This window comes from Acipenser ruthenus, chromosome 16, assembly GCF_902713425.1.
Source record: "Acipenser ruthenus chromosome 16, fAciRut3.2 maternal haplotype, whole genome shotgun sequence".
Lineage (NCBI taxonomy): Eukaryota > Metazoa > Chordata > Actinopteri > Acipenseriformes > Acipenseridae > Acipenser > Acipenser ruthenus.
The window spans coordinates 24,220,505-24,240,959 of record NC_081204.1 but is presented as its reverse complement, the minus strand read 5'-3'; the positions used below and the strand labels follow the sequence as shown (position 1 = coordinate 24,240,959).

The 20,455-nt window shown below is 36.7% G+C and overlaps 1 protein-coding gene across 4 annotated transcripts in view; it reads right to left on the bottom strand.

The window, feature by feature from the left end:
• LOC117412636 (dachshund homolog 2-like) overlaps positions 1 to 20,455 on the bottom strand; it is a 137,096-nt gene that overhangs the window by 44,696 nt on the left and 71,945 nt on the right. For 2 of the 4 annotated variants that reach the window (XM_058989126.1, XM_058989127.1), the window contains exons 3-4: positions 12,589 to 12,720; positions 11,464 to 11,556 (exon numbers count right to left, since the gene is read on the bottom strand). In XM_058989126.1, the coding sequence (XP_058845109.1) occupies positions 11,464 to 11,556; positions 12,589 to 12,720 (225 nt within the window). The remainder of the gene's footprint in view (positions 1 to 11,463; positions 11,557 to 12,588; positions 12,721 to 20,455) is intronic. The other 2 variants (XM_058989128.1, XM_058989129.1) reach the window with 1 other exon arrangement.

The following is a 20,455-nucleotide window of genomic DNA, read 5'->3' as shown; positions in this document are numbered from 1 at the left end:
TCCCATGAAACGCATTTTAAAATGAGCATGGGTATTAACCAAATACAAAAACCTTGTCCTTATTAAACTCCCCCCCTCTCATACAATCCTTTTACAATCCAGCCAGTTAAAATAGCTTCCGTAATAATGGCCAGTTTTAGCCTACAAAAGCATCAAAAGGTTACTTCTCACTGTAATGTCTTAAAATGGATCAGTACACAATCCATGCAGGGACATTATCAGAGGTGACATCTCATGGCTGCTTCTCTGGCTTTTATAGCCTTTGGTGATCAAATGCTCATTCCGGTTCTGGTACTAAGGATGAAAAGAAAACGTATGAAAAGAAAACAGATTTCCTAATAAAACTGTGTCAGTCCCTCTGTGCCCACTGACATGTGATTCAGGCCACAGAGGGGGTTGGAATTGTCATAAGAACATAGATCTCGATTGCTCTGGTCTGGTTTTGCTTCCTTGGTGAAATGTGAGACAGTAAACATCACTTATGACAAACAACTGCAATGACTGTGCTATAATTGGTACAAAAACAGCAATGCCGTGGACTGCTGTTTAATTCTACCGAATGTATAATTGTTCCATACTTACTAATTTACAATGTTTTAACCATGATACAGTACACAACAGTTCTCTATGATTTAACATGCTTGACAATTAGGAAGCTTAACACTGGGTGGCAAGCACGATCAGTTTGACCACATGGAAGTAACTAGGCCTAAGCTCCAAAGTACTGAGCAGAGCACACTAGACTTTTGGCTCTGGGTTGTAATAATTGTGTTGCTTTTTAGCCACCTTCACATGGAATCAATGAAAGAACCACAATAAACAAGGTAAGGAGATCCAGACACAATTCTATCAATTGATTCCATATTCCGTCTCTGCTGTCTGGCTGCATGGACTTAGCATGCTACAGTACACATTCACAGGGTTCATATTTCCAAGCAATAAAAAACTACTACCACTCCCCTCCCCCTAGACAGGGGCTAACAAACCAATCACAGATGACTTTCTTCACACACACCCTTTTTCCGCTTATATAATTATCAGGCACACGTGCACAGCTAATTTATGACCACAATAGCCCTGTATACCCCAGTTAGTCCTTACAAAAAAGACAAATTCTAAGGCTTACAGATCACAGTAACCCACAGTGATATGACATCTGCCGTGGGTTAGTTGCAGATAAATGCTTACTTGCAAAGCTATGTGCCCCTATGTACTTGTTTCACAGGGAAGAATGAAAAACCTGATTTAGGTTAAAGCTCAGTTCTAATGTAATTCTTCCTTTAAAGCAGACTTAGTTCAATGATGCCAAAAAACAATTGTTATGCATCATTGAAAACCCAGCTTAACAAGAATGCTTCAAGATGGCAGAAGTATAGACTGTATTGACCTTATTGACACATTGCTTATCTTAGGTTGATTTACTTGTAAATATAACAGCTTTGGTTTTAGGATAATTTTACACAATGCCAGTCAAAGACAACTGCCTAAAGTCAAGACCAGTTTGGTATAAACTGTGAGGCAAGCTCCACACCACTTGACCTTTAGAAAAGATTACCATGACCCCTTGGGAAAAGAATCCTTTAAGGTCAATAGGTTAAACAATGGACAACAAAGTGCAAAATGCTCAATGAATAAACACCAGTCAGCTACTGTAATTCCCACCAAATCCTTCAGCGTACAAGACAAGTTAGCCTCCACTGACAGAAGAAAATGAGCGTGTGAATTGATAGCATACACAACTTGGCTGTGTAACATTTTAAACCATTCAACTGTACAAAAGCAGTAAAAACAATAATTGTAAAACAATCTTGATCTGTAATAATGGCATCATCATACTGCTATTTCATATTCAGCTCACACATTTGTATGGTTTTTATGCTAAACTGCTTTTGATTGTTTTCCCTGGCATACCTAATGTTTTACTGCTTAACCTTATCCAGAAACATGCTAAACATCAGAAGGTTTTACCCTGAATGATTTAGTGCTTTGATCATAAACCAGTATTACTCAAAAAAGTCTCTTTGATTTTATCTTTACATATCAATGAAACTGATCAAAGAGACAAGTAGAACAATTATTATTATTTATTATGCTTCAGTTAGAGGTGCTTACACAGCACATGTAAGAAGAGGCTACTTTACTGCAAACAGTAACGGTAATGGAAAACCCTCAATCTTTTAATCATAACTAGAAACGATGTTATTCACTGGACTGCTTGTATTTCAGCATAGGGGATACAGCGTTACAACAGGGTCACCCACAGCTGCACACTGCTAGTCCTGGCTTCAGCTGTCTTCCCCCAGCACTATACACTACACTATACTATTGGAGTCCCTTCCACCAGGTGCAGTCCAACACATCAGGTTCCTGAAGTACAAACACACAGGACACAGTATACATTTAATAACCTGTAGCATCCCACCAATACCCTCATCCCTGAAACACAAATCCCTATGGCCTATCATCCATTTCACTTAGCGTCACCCATAACTGGATTACCGGTCTCCAGGCTAGACTTGACTGACCGAGTCCAATCATGGTACAAGCACCTAGGAAAGCACAACAAGTAACAAAAGCAGACACAGTTAGGCTATAAAAAAAACTATTGGTTTTGGCCAATATAGCTTTAAGGAAGAATTTTTTCATGTACTAGATTTTGCATTTGGAATGTAGTATCCTCACTAATTTGCCACAGTACATAGGCAACATGTGTACAGAATAATACTGTAAATACAATATAAAACTGTTATTGTCCGATGTATTACAAGTTTTTTTAACATACTGATACTCATTTCTTGTTTTATATGCATTTGAATCGGTTATTATTTTATTATGCGTGAGTCTGACAGACCTGTTACAGATTTTACAGTCTTTTTTTCTTTCCAATTTGAAATGTCCAACCTGAGTGTCATCTGACCGCTGACCATACTGACCAGCAATCTCATGCCTGCTATCTAGCCTCTTTTCACTTATTTGAACTGCTGAACATTAGGAGCTGATGTTGTCAAGCAACTGAGACCTAAAGGAGTCCAGCTTGACAGGTCTTTGTCTGGCCACTAGGGTCACTGCGGTGTGGTGAGGTGAACCAACCCCAGAAGATTTTCCATCTCAGCCTGTTGTAGCGCAAAAGCCAACGCAATGCTCCCTGTGTGCCCCAGCCCAATTCAGTGCTGTAACCAGCAAACGCTCTATCGCATGACTCACGCTGCACTCCAAACATTTATGATTACTAAAATGTTTTTTTCTGGTAACCTTGGTCATGATATTGGGCCCAACACATAAATACATGTATAGTTATGTCACAAGCCTGGCTGGTAGTGACACGTCAGACCCGGAAGAAACACACAGACAGACGGTGGTGATGAGTGAAACTGAGACCCAATGGTAGCGTTCAGAAGGTTTATTGCAAAATAAAAAGGTTTTAAACACAAAACAGGACACGGCACTTACGCCAAAATAAATATATAAACAAAACGAACAGACACTGACACACAGGGACGAACACTAAACAAACACGTACCACGTAGCAATTGTTCACTATTAATTTATCTCCTCACTCTCTCCCGTTCCTTCGCCCTGAACACACAACCCCGAGTGAATGAAACGTGCATCTATTTATACTGTTGTGCTGGGATTCAATTACTAATTAATTATTCACTTGAATCCCAGCACGTGAATTAATTATGTGCAACCTCGTGCGCTCATATTACTTACTTTAAATGCACGTGCAGTGATGTGCAATCCCGTGCCTAAATACAATTATACATTTTTAAATACACGTGAAACACAGACCCGTTTATATCCCGTGTACCAATGACTATACACCAACATTAACACACGCACCATACAACACATAACACACAAATGCACACAGGGGCGGGGCACATTGCCACAAGTTATTATAACAAAACTGTTGATAGTAAGTGAACTGTTCCAGTTTAATTATTACTAGACTATTGATTTATGTAGCAGTCTAGAACAGATTAATGTGTACAAAACTATTTAATCCATCAAAACAGACTTTACAATTGTTATATTTACAGATTTGTTATAAAAAGTACCCTTTCACATTATGAAGTGTTAACATTTAGTAGCTAAAAAATGTATACTTATAGTATACAATGCAAAAGAAGCAGTCCCTCACCACTTAAGCATATCTTCCCTCCAATACATTTGAAAGAGACCATTTTGAAGTAGCAAGGGGGAAATGATCAGATTTCCAAAGAAAAACACTGCATATTGAAAGTTAATTCATCCTTTGAATTGCTAATTAACAAATCGTTTCATATTTTAAATTAAAGCATGTTTCAAGTTTTCATTACCAATCTGTTTTAGCCTCCTTTGGTGCAATCGCACACTCACATGTCAATAAAATGAAAAATTATACATGTTGTGATGCATAACAGTCTCAGTGTAGCTCCACTCACATTGTTAATACAGTATCATCTGTTCCAAAGTATAAGCAATTCCCACATCTAATTACAAACAGGAATTCAGGGTCATTAAACAAAACACATTTCCATTAGTCTGGCTGAAAACACAGACTAAATATCAGACTTACTCATAAACTCTTCCTCGTTCATAAGCCTCCTTCTGCTTTTTCCAATCATTACTTCAACAAAAAAGATAGCATTAGAATGTATTCCACACATCAATCAAACACATGTTTAAAGAAACACAATAAGCTATTCACCAGACTGTTGTTGTATTAACCCAAAGCTCTCATTAAAACCTATTGCCTTTGCACTTACACAACTATTTTTACAGGGACTAACTAACCGGGCGATTCAGTGTAACTGTGCATTTTTCTTTAATAAATCGACTGAATTAACACACTAAACAAAATTATTAAAGTCTGGAATCCCATCACACGTTTGTAAAAATGTAAATCACTCAATGAAAGTGTTTAAATTCCCCTTATGACCACAAAACTATTTAAAGTTGTCCTACCTGCTACTATAGTTGAGTATAATTAAGTGTGGAAAGTGTGGAAAGTGTTACTAAGGGAAACAATCCTATAAGCTTTATTTCAAATGGTTATATCCCATAGGCTTTACATACGAGAACACTAAGAACACATATTCTGTGAAAACATACTGTATACAGTAAATAACACATACCTCTTTGTAGCCTGGTTCACTGTGACATGAGGCTAATTACAGAAAGCACGAGACTGCACTTCAAAGCTCATTAAGTAGTTGATGGTATTGGTGAAACCAGTGCTCAGCGCTCTGCTGAAAGCAAGCAAGTGCGCACATATAGATCTGCATTAGGTGTAAACTAGCAGGAATGATTTCGGTCTGGAGGGATTGCATTAAAATGAAATAAGTCTTCTCCAAATGATGTGTATTAAAAGCTATTTTAGAATTTTGGCTGGTACTCAATCCAAAAAACACATTTTAAATCCCTGTCAGCTCACATTTAGTTCCATGCACTACACACAGACACACAAATTAAAATCAAAAAGTTATACATCCATCACCAAAGGGCCAAAACTGGATTATCTTGCAATTATTTTTTAACAATTCTTGATTGAAGCCGTCAGTGTACTTGTTAAGTCCCACTTTTATTAAAACTGTATTTACATTTTATAATGCGCTGTGATTTAATAATAATTATCGGGTTTTTACTCCAACTAGCAGAGGCAAAATGATATGCCTACTGTTTAATTCACTTAACTTTTACACTTTGATAATTCAAGAAAACATGTACTGGAAATGAGTATACTGAAAGAATCCCTACACACTGTTCTAGTCACTAGAGCTTGCTCAAAGCCTGAATTTAGTAGGTGGGTTATTGATGACACCTTTGGGATGCCACACTCTTGATATTGTCTTAACCTTTCATTCTCTCACTGATTTTGATTATGTTATTTATTTATTTATTTATTTTACCCACTCAGAGCCATCAATAATGTTCTTTATTCTATCCATAATTAATATCTTTGCTGTATGTAACTTCTTTAGTTTTCCAATTGCTGTTGTGGGTGTTATACCCAAGATACAAGTATTCATAGTTCATACTTTTATTAAAATGTAACCTACAGAAAGAGAATCAGTCTTGCAAACAAACACAAGCTATGGAAAAAGGTTTCTCAGTGCAACAAACGTATTTGTAACAACAGAACTTTGTTTAAAGTCACTGGACTAAATTTTGAAGCAGAAGAGCAAATGCAAAGGCAGGAAACTAGCTTTAATTTCACCCTGTTCACACTTGTATCGGAACGATACTGGTAAAATTAGTTTCGGTTTAGAATATACCGATACGATAACACTTTCTGTCCTATTTCCAACACCTGTACAAGACCGATACTGTTACGATATACCTGTCTACATTTAAAATGGTTTCTATCGATACACTTGCTTCAGATATTCTGTATATTACACCAAGATACTGATTCTCTGAGGGGACCAGGAGAAGATTCTCTATTGACCGTCAATGGAGCGGTGTCGGATTGAGCTGCTTTGAGCTTATTTTATCAATGTTTAAAAATACTTCTCTTGCCCAGGGTGTCTTGACGAACAACATAACCCGTGGTAATGATGTCATACCGTAATCTATATGAAAAATGCACTTTTCTGAACACAGTACCAGAAAACGGAGATGAGCGTTTCACACAGTACCAGAGTAAAGGGTGCAATTATAAAACTTGGATTTAGTCTTTAGTCTATGTTTTTACCTGTAAAAGGCCAGCAGTGTGGAGTAGTGGTTAGAGCTCTGAACTCTTGACCGGAGGGTCGTGGGTTCAATCCCAGGTGAGGACACTGCTGCTGTACCCTTGAGCAAGGTACTTTACCTAGATTGCTCCAGTAAAAACCCAACTGTATAAATGGGTAATTGTATGTAAAAATAATGTGATATCTTGTAACAATTGTAAGTCGCCCTGGATAAGGGCGTCTGCTAAGAAATAAATAGTAGTAGTAATAGTAGTAAATATAAAACACAACATATTAATTAAACAAGCATGACTGTAGTAAAGGGCGGAGTTGAGAATCTTGGTAATAGAATATCCTTGGTGTAAGTGTGCGCATGCTTCAGACTCCTCCATTCCGTTGTCATAGCGACCCACCTGTCCACACTTCACTGTTCCGAGTCACATTGCAACTACCGGTACAAAACATGCTCTTGTCTGGGCTTCGTATCGATACAGTTATACAGGTACAACGGCGGTAACAACGCCAGTGTGAACAGGCATTGCGATACTGTTCCACAACGATACCGGTATAAAAATGCAAGTGTGAACGGGGCTTGTGTAAGAATGATTGTATTCTTTGATTATTTTTTTATCTTTAGCAGTATTCTATTTTTTTAAAACAAGTATCCTATCAGTATTTAAGGATTTTTTTTATTATTATAAGATCTTAAAAAAAAGATGCATCTAACAAAAACAAATGATTGATTGTGGTAGCACAAAATACCAGCAGCTTTCTGTGAAACAGCAATTCGGGGTCTTATAGGCAACTGGCAGCAGTTCAGTCCTGCCCTCCGCTATCTAAAATGACACCATTATATTGTCAAACAACTGCCTGCATAACTAACCTACAGAAACCACATGCAAGTAGACAGATACGCCTAACAGAGATATTCCATCTCATCTGCAGAAGGCTCGAGTCAACGCTAACAAGGATTAAAGAGGCCTGTTTAAGGAGTAACGCTCTGCTTAATTTACTCTCTGGCATCATTTGCATCTTGCTCATCGCTTACCAGCGATAATTCAGAATGATCTGGTCCTGGGCAGCTAATTAGGCAAGATGTTTCCAGAGCCACTTGTAAATACGTTCACTGCCAGTCTATCCTGCCTTTTTCTTATCTGAGACATTGTTGCTTCTTAGTGTATTGGGTATGTGTTGATAGTAGTTAGGCTTCCTAGCTATTGCAGATTGTTATCCTCCTCAAAGCTTCTTAAACTGACCAATGTGTTGAATGTAATTAATGCAGATTTTTTTTGTTTTGTTTTTTACATTAACAAGCGTTACTGTCAGATAATGACCTAAAATACTTGAACTTGAAGCAAATGTCCCAATGTTCCGTATACAAGTATGACTAGTTCAGATATAGCTTTAGAGACCTTAAAAGGGCTATTGCCCCAGATATATGTCAACCTATTTTAGGAAAACAATGGCTTTTAAAAACTTTAGATATTATTTGTTGATATGTCAAAATAGATTTGTACTTACTGGTCGATATTGAAAAAAACATTTGCTCTTTCTAGGGAAAAAAAAAGATAACCAGTTCCACAACATTTATCCTTAACTTTGTGCCATAGAAATACATAGCAGGTTTTCTAAGAAACAAAGCAGCACGTCCTGACATTGCAGGCCTCATGAATGCAGAGAGAAGTGGCTGCAAGAAAAATGCTGACTGAGTAATAGCTAGTGATTCGTAGTGGGTGTCGAACATAAAAGGTTACACAATATGGATCTGTGCCTCCGCAGTCCTGTTAACTTCAACAGCATAAGAAGCACCTGCTTCTGCTAACTCGGCAATCATGCATCTGACAGACTGCAGGGTTTCTTAAATAATGCATGGGATTTTTCTTTTAACATGTCAGTGAAAAAAATATCAGTTCTTCTCTGGTGTCAGTTGTGATGCTGATTTTCTCTGACAGTGCTCCATTAAACCAATGCGCTTTTCACTTCAGTCCAATTCTTATGTGACCCGATGTTGATTTTTTTAATAGAATATTAGAGGTATATTTATATTTCACAGAAGGTTTATAAGATAGTTTTTGCACTTAAGGAATACTGTAAAACTAACAAAAAAAAATTCAGTACAGCTACTAGTATTTAAAATAATTGAATAGAGCAAAAGTTACATTAAGGACCACCTGTTATATTATACTGTAGGTCCTCTTCCAATATACTGATACTATGGCTAGTGTGGACTTCAGATATACTGTACCTTTACTCTGCCCTCTGCAGAATTTACAATAAAATTACTCGTTTCTTGAATCAGCACCTAGTCCTGGCTATACTGTAGCTATGACATTTTTACTTATAATGTCAAGTTAATAATTAGACTATAACATGCATATTTTAATAACGAAAGTAAAAGCTGTTTCTAAAATGACTTTCTAGCAGTGTGAAAAGGGAGATTGGAATCAGTTATATTTCTTACTTATCAGAGTGTGCACTGATCTCTAGCGTACAGAGATTAGACCTACTTTGATGTTCTTTTATGTTGCTTGCCATGGATGTGTGACGTTAGAAAAATAGCCCCAAGTAAATTCAGAAATGCTTGCATTTGCAGTTGGCATCTTTGGACAGCCACAGCTGTTTAAAATGCACAAAGAGTTAACGCCTGAACTTACTTTGCATTTACAGAGTAACATGTTTTATTTATGCAGCACATATGATTCATTTTAAATCTACTAATAAGAACCAGGAATAAATTGAACACAGATCTGACCGCTTTGAACGCTCGGCAGCAGTGAGATCAGAAGCTCATACTAGTATCTTGACCTATACTCTGCATCATACATTTCAATGAAGATACCACACCAAGGGCAGTGCATATGTATACTTTAAAAACCCTTATACAATATCCACAGTTTAACTCAAAATTACACAGCATCAGTTTTAGTTAGCAAAAGTAAAATCATGTTTATAGTACATTGGGCAATTTGCCTGTTTTGTCTGTATCGCAGCATTATACTTTTAAACATGCTGCGGACTCTTTGACATTTGTAATCACCCCTGATATGTCATAAAACATCTAGGCAATATGTTTCTCAACATTTACTCCAGAGTGTTTGCCAGGATTTAATCGGTGCACTGGAGTTAATCAATGAATCAATCCATCTGCATAATTTGTGGCAATGTACAGTAATTCTAAGAAAACTGCAGTTACAACAATTGGCCACCTGTGGTGTTTTGTGCTATGCATAAAATGACCAGGCCATTCTTTTTTCACCATAGTGTTTGTATCGTATCAGGTGACTGTTGAATTAAAACAAATGCAAATAACCAATGACAAGACATTTTCAAGTGCCTTCCAAAATAATGTATACACATTTTTTTTAGTTCATAAGAATCCCCCCACCCCCCAATCACATGCAGTCAATGTATTTTCTCAGACTACTAGTATCTGAATGCATACACTGTATAACGTATGAAACCCCAGTCCAGTAAGCAGACCCAAACAAAGCAAGTAAAAAAAATATCAAATTGTAGACATCTCCAGCTATCTGCATTTTGAGACTGACATACTGGGCTCCATGGTTTCATAAGGTTTGACTAATGCTTGCAGTTAGCTTTGCCTGTTAATGAGATATTTTTTATTATTTTAGAGCTCACTATGCAACAGGACATAACCCATTTTTCAGAACAATAAAAGACTGCATCTCTCATTTATAAGATGAATGGAACTGAAGCAGGTAGTTAGTTACAGCGCAATCTAGATGCAGAGTCAGGTTGCAGCTATTAAGAAGGCTATCAGCCTCAATAAAACAATATCAAAGCTGAGGAACACATAGCCCAAACCAATTACCTGGAACCACTCCTAACTGGAATGACAGCGTAAGACAAGCCATGACTGATTTATATGTAAACACATTCGATTTTTTAAGTAAACTGTTGGTTCTGATTTAGCTTTTCTAAATTGCAGCAAATGCCTAAATGTCCCTTATGTGTAATAGCGTATGCCTAATAAACGGTATGCTTAAGAAAATGCACAATGCTGTATAGCTGTGCGTACAAATGCCAACTCCTTCCTGTTTTTGAAACTTCGGGCCTTCGTAAAATTGTGACTATAAAAAGCAACAGCAATTGCCTGCACTACTTTTAAGCTGGCTGTGCAGAGGTTTTAGCTGTGCAAACAGTTTTCCCTTCCCTTATTCAGTGCATGAATGCTTAGGGACACCAAAAGCTACTGTAATTTACTGTAACCATTGGTTGAACCTCATGTTGTCCCAATGTATCATTGGTTGTCAGTTGAACAATTAATCTGAATTAATGTACACAATAGGGATTCCAAGCATTGTTGTTTTTAACTATCAGATATTTCATTCTAAATTGTTATTATAAAATATCCCATCTGAATTATCCACCAGTGTGGCCTGAATTATATCTTAATGTCTACAATATGGCAACACAATAATTAACGGTCTGGTATGTGGTGCATATAGGCTGGATAAATTCAGCCTTTTCCCTTTTAAGCCCACCATACACTATTTGATATATTTTGTTGCATTCAAATTTTTCAGTAATTCGCTAATTGTATGTTGCATCCAAATACAGCAATGCTCTATCTTTACAGTTTGTGATACCATGTGGAATGAATAATGAATAGCGGGCCTTGTCATATATATTGTCCGGAAATACAGCAAGAACCATACATTTAGCACAAATCCTGCTCAAAGCAATGTGGTCGTTTCTTTCAGTCATATTAACGGTTATAGTGTATGGTGGACTTTAGAAAATCCAGCAACACAAAGTGATCCCCCCCAAAATGACAGCTGGTTACCGCTGCTTAACAGCAAAGAGTCATCAGCCATCTGAAGCCATCTTTGCATCTGCAGGCTGTTTTGTAGAGCCCTCAGAAGTTGTGGGTTGATTCCTAGGTTGTCAAAGAGATATCGTTACGGGTTACCAACAGGTGACATTAAAATGTCCTCAAAATGGGGTAGAGTTGCCTGAGTTTTTAAAGTGACAATACCTATTAGGGCCAGTTGGGTTTTATATAGAGAATATTGATTTGAAAGTCAAAGTATAAATATTAATAGGCGTGTAATGACTCCATTAGAAAAATCCCATTGTATGAGTAAAATAATGTCAATTTCTAATTATTATCAAGACATGTACTTGTTTGTTACAAAATAATAATACAGTAACATCTTACACAGGTTAGTAGAGTATCATATATATATACAATACAATGTTACTTTTAAAAGAATACATTCTAAGGAAATACAACACCTTAAATCGGTAGTCCCTTTACAATACATTTCTGTAATTGGAGAAACAGGCCGTTCTGTGGTAAAACTCTTTGTTTCGCCAAGAACATAAAATTACTCAAGCAATATAATCCAACACAGAATCAGTTTACAAATCATGGAACACTCAGTAAATTGTGATTATATGTCAATGGATATATATATATATATATATATATATATATATATATATATATATATATCTTTGTAGCAAGCATTGTATTTATCTTTTGTTTTCTTGTGGTGAAGTTTCAGACAGGTTACATGTACTACAGGTTGATTACTATATAATAAGAACAATGTAAATTGCCATTTGCACTATTTTAAAACCCATATTCACAACACCATATTGAGAAAATAATATGTTTGTGCTTTGTACTGATACAGTTTATTTGTGAAAAAATATAAATAAAACATTTAATAATTTAGTAATTAATATAGTTATTGTAATACACTAGTATTTGCAACTTTCAAATAAGTTGAATTAAACAAAGTAATAAACCAGTAACACTTAATAATGGCCACAAAATCAACAAAGATGAATAACTGAAATTGTAAGAGCTTACTACTCTGGTTCAGTGTTTGAAGTCGTGTAAAGTAGCAGCCATTATCTGAAAGTGTCACCCGTTTACCTTCCAGCCCCTGTGTAGCCTTACCTGCATTGGAGTTGAGCTCCTCATTCTCAGACTCGGTTCCATTCTGACTCCCCGTGCCATGCAAGCTGTTCATTGCCATCAGCTTCATCTTCTGCAGTTTCATTGCTTCAGCCATGGCGGCCGCTGTAAGACCTGCAAACAAGACACTGCAGGTCAGGTTGTGCTTATGCTGTCGTTTTTCATTTTTGAAATGTGTGATGGCGAGGGAATATGACTGAAGAACTTTAAAATCTTAAAAGGAGTTGACAAAGTTAACCCTAACCAATAAGCGCAGTAAAGATGTTGAACCTAAATTTAAACAGCTTAATTCTGAGAATGACTTTCCTTATATCAAGCTCCGCATCTGCTTAGCAATGTAGAGTCATTTGAAACAGTGTGATTTGCATGGTCATGCTGTCATTTGATTAAAATAAATGCAAGAATGATTCCAAAATTAAATATAAATATCTCATATTATAAACCAGTAAATGGGTAGGATACGCTGAATAAACCAGTAAATGTGCAGGAGTGCCACAATGTACCAACTTTTAACCTCTGGAGGCCTTGGTACAAACCAGTATGGGAGGTCAAAGATTGGACAAGCATGGACATGCACAGTTCCTTTGGGAAGCTACCCCTGCTCTGTACATCTGAGATTTAGTGGTATACAAAGGCATCATAAAGCTTGATAATGTTCATTACATTACATTATACTTACAATTTTGTGCATAACAATTGCTGAATATGCACCTTAAATCTGGCACCATCTTTAGGAAGATACAGGCGATTCCCAGCTCATTGAAAAACGTTCAATTGTAGCCTGTGCTCAGTAAGCATTTCTGAATATTCCACTGTAACATTAGCAGATATGCAATGGTTCGAAGATCAACATTGGTGAGATTTGAAAAAGTAGGAATAGGATTCTTTTTTTTTTCACTCTGTTGTACAACTTAGATATTCTGAGTTTTACAGCCAGAGGTCAGTTCACTGCTAACACTCTATTCTAGGCTACTTGCTCTCATCCTCAACCAATCTCAAGGCTATTCATCTGTACTGTATGATGTATCTGGCAACTGAACAAACTGTTAAACTTAATTGGCAAAAGACATTTATGATTCTTGTTGGGTAGGTGGCTCTTCTGAGGAAACTATATTTTCATATCAAGCTCAATAGGGTGTATTACCATCTATTTATCATTTAGCCTTGTACAATACTTGGAGTTATTGCTTAAACTGAGGCCAAAAATGTCCTAAAATCAGTTTATTCTCAGTCTAATGTATTAATATTTGGCAGGTATACATTAGTCAATTGCAATGCAGTTATTTTGCTGTTGTTTGTTCAGAATTGTAAGAGGTCTGTTTGCTGCCAGTGTGACCATGATAAAGCAACTAAGGACCCTTCTAGACTCTCCCTGTAGAATTAATACATTTAATTAAAACAACACAAAAGTGGTCATACTAGGGAGTTGTTGTGACTGCAATAGATGTGTGAGCTGAAATGAGTCAGAAGGGGCAACTGAATAGTACAGCAAGATGTATAGATAAAAGGGCAACTATTGTACATGATTAATTACAGAGTAGCTGAGAGTTATTAGAAGCAAATGTATTTCAGTAATGTCAAGTATAAACTTACAGACCCTTTTCATCTAAAGGACAAAATCCAGTAACTGAGTAGTCGTTAACACATTTCTATTGACCTCGGGGGTATTGTTTACAGTTAAGAGACTCTGAAGAATGACTCTGTTTGATTCTTGTCACTGAAACAAAACTGATTGTACCATTACAGCCCACTTCCATCACATAGATCAGACAGTCCTATTTACTCCCAACCCTTTACGAGCATAAAAATATACAATAGTGTCATTGTCTCTGCAAGAATTTTTAAAGGTACTCTTTTTAAGGGACCAAGATCAAACAGTCACAGGACTTGATGTTTGACTGAAGTCATGACCCTAGGAAATGGAACACAGAAGATGAAAGGGAAGGAATAGCTGCAGCTTTCCAGCCAAGCTAAATAGATTGCTTATTGTTTAGTTTTCATATAATACTTCAATTTCAGCTAATATCAGCCATATTTAAAGTTGCTGGGCTCTGACTCAAGGTTTCAGTTATCTCTGTGGTCTACCAAAAGCATTCTACCATGTCTTAAGGAGTTGTATTTCCTTTCAAAGCCCTTTGAGCAGATTCATAGAGCAAATATTTTAATTAACTTATTTCTCACCGAGTGAATTCCAAATACCATTAAAGTAACACTTTACAATAGCATGCTGTGTTCATAGGGGTTGTAATAAGACTGTTCACATAAATATATGGACTTTACTTATGAATACATGATTACTTCAGTCAAAATAATTACAAAATATCATTTTAGTCCACACTCAAGATCAAATGTACCACAAGTAAGGTGATTAACAACGTACAGCTCTGCTGACCTTTATGTACCAAAAAACAAAAACTCATAACTGTCACAGCAGCTTGTTTGTCATTTGTGTTGTTCTTTTGTTTTTATGCAACCATTATCATGTGTGCACTTTTAAACAATGCATACTTTTTTCCCTTTCAAAATGGATTCTATTGTGTATCGACAATAAGCCAATGCGAGTGTACAGAATGTACATTGACGAATTATAAACTTCAGAAAGGGGGGTCTTGGTTTGTGAACAGCCATATTACTTCCCTATTCTTTTTCAGTAAATTGAGATTTTAGAAAAGCGTTTGATTCACTACTCCAAAAAAGAGGCTGAAATGAATTCCGAACACAAGAGTATCGCTGCAAGCTGTAATTGTATCCCCCAGACTTTAAATGATGAGAATTAGGACAAGATGAAAAACTTTGTACCTGTTATAAATGGTTTAAATTACATTTGCTTAAAGGTGTTTTACTCAGTGATTAACATACTTACACCTTCTAGCCTGTTTTTTTGTGTTTTTTGCAGCACAAAATATAGGTTGCATGCTAGAAACTGCAAGCATACATGATAATGGATTGCAGGCTACAGGATTAGAGAATATTCACTGGATACTGGACATGCTTTCTTTCTTGCTTGTTCTCCTTAGCTTTTGTGATTTTCTTTTTTTTTTTGTTACTCCCCTGTATGTTACATTCATAATAATGAAATATGTTTCACCAGCAATAATGTAATTGATTAATAGAGTACTTGTGAATAAAAAGGTATATGCTCCTGTTCAAAGTAAGTACTTATTAAAAGGATAGAAGGACAACAGGAGGCTGTGTGGTCCAGTGGTTAAAGAAATGAGCTTGTAACCAGGAGATCCCAGTTCAGCCACTGACTCATTGTGTGACCCTGAGCAAGTCACTTAACCTCCTTGTGCTCTGTCTTTCGGGTGAGATGTTGTTGTAAGTGACTCTGCAGCTGATGCATAGTTCACACACCCTAGTCTTGTATCTTGTAAAGCGCTTTGTGATGGTGGTCCACTTATGAAAGGTGCTATATAAAAATAAAGAGTATTATATTATTATTTTTACATTATCTAATGCTCTGTCTGACTTCTTCAAATATGACAGCTGACATTTACCTGCTGGATATAATTAACAAAATATATTTGACAAAATCTGAATGTGTGGGATGACCTTGTCACAGACATTTTTAATATCAAAGCAAATAAAGGTGACAACAGAAGTATTCATTGGCAGCAATTGACACTTGTTGAACTGTTGAACCATGTTAAAGTATCTAAATTAATATCTGCAGAGCAAAATCCGCCAAATGACTATACAGTAAATATTTCTAGAAATCAGCAGGCTGGCACTTAACCTGAAAAATTCATGAGGGGCTCAGACAAACTCCTCATAAACACAATTTTAAAACGGGAAAAGAAAGACAGAGAAAACTAAACAGATCCTATAACTAACAGCCACCAGAGCTGAGCAACTGTGTCAATACATTTGTCACTGGCTGCAAAGCACCACATTTCGATTTAATGTTACGCCTTTAATTGTGTGCATTTAGCAAGCAATCTAGCATTAATTCACTGCTGACTTTATTGTCAGTGTGGCCACAGGACAGAGCTAATAATTACTAGCAACTTCAGCAGCTTGTGGTTTTATATTACATCAAGGTAAAATTACACTGGAATTAGAGTGGATTACTTTTATCAAATGGGGAATAAGCTGTTAAGTAACTCCCCACTGTTGTAATATTTTTTGAGGTTGCAACTGTTATTAGCTCTAGATTAAACTGTTGAATTAATTTCCCTCTTACTTACTATTTTAGGCATTTTTAATTTACCTGGCAGTGGTTTGAAGGGGAAATTGAAAAAACACACATCGTTTATGTTTCTTAACATGGTAGGGTAAACAACTGAGATAACGTATAATAGCCTGGCTTTAATTAGCAGGCTGTTTCTTTGCAACGATTGTCAACCATCAGCCGACACAGTGCTGAACAATTGGACAGGCACTTATAGCATTTAATGCTAATAGCAAGAGGAAAAGACTACGTCAATAAAGCAGTTGACTCAATTGTTTGCTTTTTTTTTTTTTTTTTACTTTGGAGATCTTCCAACAGAAACAAAGTTGTGTTTCTTCAAAATTCTGTTCTCAAACCCCAGCAGATTCTGGGTCATATTCACAAAGCATTTAGCACCATGCTACTAAAAGTTTGCATTTTTTTGTACTATGTGTTATAGAAAAATCTATGAAGGAGCTCTTAAATTAACATAATGTTAGCTTAACATGGTGGTATAAGATCTTTCAATGTGACCCTCTTCCTACAGTCAATAGATGTCTTCATGAAGTATACCCCAGATCCTGATAGAAATTGTTGTGTTTTTAGGAATTGTGCCATGGAGTCCCCGAGTCGTTCCTGGCTGTGAAAAGTTGCTGGTCTACACTTGGGATTCCACAGGGATTTTCTCTTGTGTGGGTTAGGGAGGCAAAACTGGCAGGGACTGTTTTTCCTCATTGTGCTGCAACAGACCCTACTAGTCAGGCACCTGGTAAGCTGAAGCAGACACCTGCAGGGCTGGTTGCCTAACGCACATCCAGTAGAGAGTGGACAGAAGGTATTTAAGTTATGTAGAAGTCTACATAAACCTTATTGTGGATTATACAGTCAATACACACAATAGACTGCTTCCAATTTTTTATTTTTTTTTTAAACCCAAGGGAAGCTAGTTAGAGATCATTTGATTGTTATTTCAAACATGGAATTTTCTTTGATGATAGTTTTTTGAAGACTGTTTACATTTTATATAGCGTAAACAGTACGAACGTCAACGAACTCATAAACCCTCTTTCAAACAGCTGAAAGGGGTTTAAAAAATTGGACAGAATTAATCAAATGGGCATTAAAAACCAGCCTCAACAAAACATTCCTTGAATAGCCCTCAAATGTCATGACTAGGGCCCAAGAACTGTTAAATATATTTAGGTAGAACACAAAACAACTCCCAATGCCCCAGGTTTAGTAGTATTTCTTTATTGTACTGACGATACAGAAGTTCGATAATATTTGTAATTACGTTATTTACACATGCAAACATGTTTTCTTCTAAAAAACTGAAGTATTGTGCATGTCCATGCATGCTCTGCACCTTTCAAACATGGAGTGTTTTGCAATAGGGTTGCAGTTGACCTGCACTTCTGTGTACCAGGAAACCCATGGGTACACCTGCCATGTTAAATGAATTGCCCATCGTGTTGATATGGGCATTAGGCATGTTGTTGTCTTCTTGATGAACTGTGCCTGCTCTGTTCAGTTCATATGGGTACGATTGCCCGCAATTTGAACTCATGACAGAGATTTATTCCTGCTTCTTTGACAGCATACTGTACCTCTAAAGGTTTTTACAAGCCAGTTGTTTGAATCCATGCAACAAATGTCATCTTATTAAAGGGTTCTTGTGTGATTTCTCAGTAATGTTCCTGATTTCAAAACATGTCATATTTTCTGAATGATCTTGTTAGGGTTTAAAAGGAAAAAAAATGCCATATGAATCCAGGTTGACAAATGAACATTTCAGTGGATCTGCAAAAAGCTTTTTAATTGAATGGGATGTTTTCGCATTTCCTCTCACACTCTGTCTTATTTTCCTACTACACAGGTGGCTTTATTTTATATCAGTGCTGACAAGCAACCTAAACAACTTCATCTTTAATATCTATTGTAGTACTAATAGAGGAAGTGACATTTACTCAGTGAAATTGTATCAGCGTTTTTAAAAGTCAGATGGTTTGGAAATGCTGTAAACGCCTGCAGCAATCAGAAATAATCTGTCAGGAGACTGAGAGGTAGGAACATCATGTCAGAGCTGTGTCGCTATTAGATTTATTGGAGGGTAAAACATGTCATTTATGCATCAGCTCACAGGAGAGGAAAAGCAATCCCTGTGAAGTTAATCTAATAATAGACTGGAAGACGGTGATTACTGTTTCATGTGCACCAGCTTTTTGTAACGGCAGTTGGCCCGGTTTTCGTAGGCCGCTTTTACAAGGGTTTAACTACAAACTGTGGGCAGGGTGGAGGTAGAGATGGTTCTATCCTGTCCCCTTCCCCCAGCATCACCTGACAAAAGAGAGACTGATGAAAAGAGAGGCCACATCAGCATTTCTGCCCTGAAAGTTTTTGAATAGACAGTACTGGAAAAAAACAAAACATTTCACATATTATCATTTTGATATCAGTGTATATGTTTAAAGATCTAATCTATGATACCTTTAAATTCATATTTGTGTTGGCATGCCTTCCACTGTTTAAAAAATGAGAGGGGTGAGGGGTTGACTGAGAGGTGTGCAAATTTCAAATACAAATATATATTATCTGTTATGACAATATTTATTTGAGGTTCATCTTTTGGCCATATTACTTTGTTATTTTTTTCCGATAAATCTGAGACTGTTATTTATTTAATTGTACAACTATTTATATTTAACCAGATTGGGTGTCTTTGTTTTTAATTGCAGTATTCACAGATGTGTGTCCCAGTTTTCACTTTTCCATAATGGCTATTATAAGTTCAGCATATTCTAAATGGTTCTTAAATATGTCCAATGCACCTTTGTCCACGTTATTTTTTGACTGATAACAACCTTGATTACCGATCACTCTTTATTTTTTTTTCAGTAACTTGTACAAGAATACAGTACCGTTCATACTATGGTGTATTACAGTAATATTGATAATTACAAATAAATACAGGTGTGGTGAGGAAAAGAGGAAACAATTACTCTAGTAGAAAGATTTGAATATGATTGATGAACAAGACACTGAGATGTTCTGTCTCGGAATTCAGTCTTCAGCACTCCAGGCCTATATGAAACAGCTCCCTGTGGAAACTCTGTATAGGCTAGCAAGCAGAGCACTGAAACAATACTGACAGGCTGACTGGCTCCAGTTTACTGCCTGGATTAGCTTGAATAGCCATAATAAATGAAACTGAGAATAAAATAAAAACAATTTTACACTGAGTGAAAGCCTGACTTATAGGAAGTGGCAGCTTCAGTGGCCCAAGGCACAGAATTAGTTTAGCCATCGATAATTTGACTGATTCACTTGAGTGGCCAGAAGTGGACATTTTCTGCCTGATTTCAATGTAATCAAGTCACCTGCTCAGTGATTACCAGGCCAAGTTAACCATACTCTGCTGAGTACTGAGCGTACCGAGGTAGGCTAGCTTGTGTTCTGCTTGTATATGCAGAAATTACTCAACTGTTAGCGGTAATGTTGAACAAATTAACTCTTGAGCACCCAAATTCTTATCTGGAACTATATAACACGTTTCACTGTGCACTGTCTACATATTGTACCCACTTATTATATTGAGAACACAACTTGTGACGTCATATGATGATTGCATTATAGTATATCTAAAAACTGGTATGCAGTGTTGCTCCTGCTGACTGAGAAGCTGAGAAATGCAATTGATCT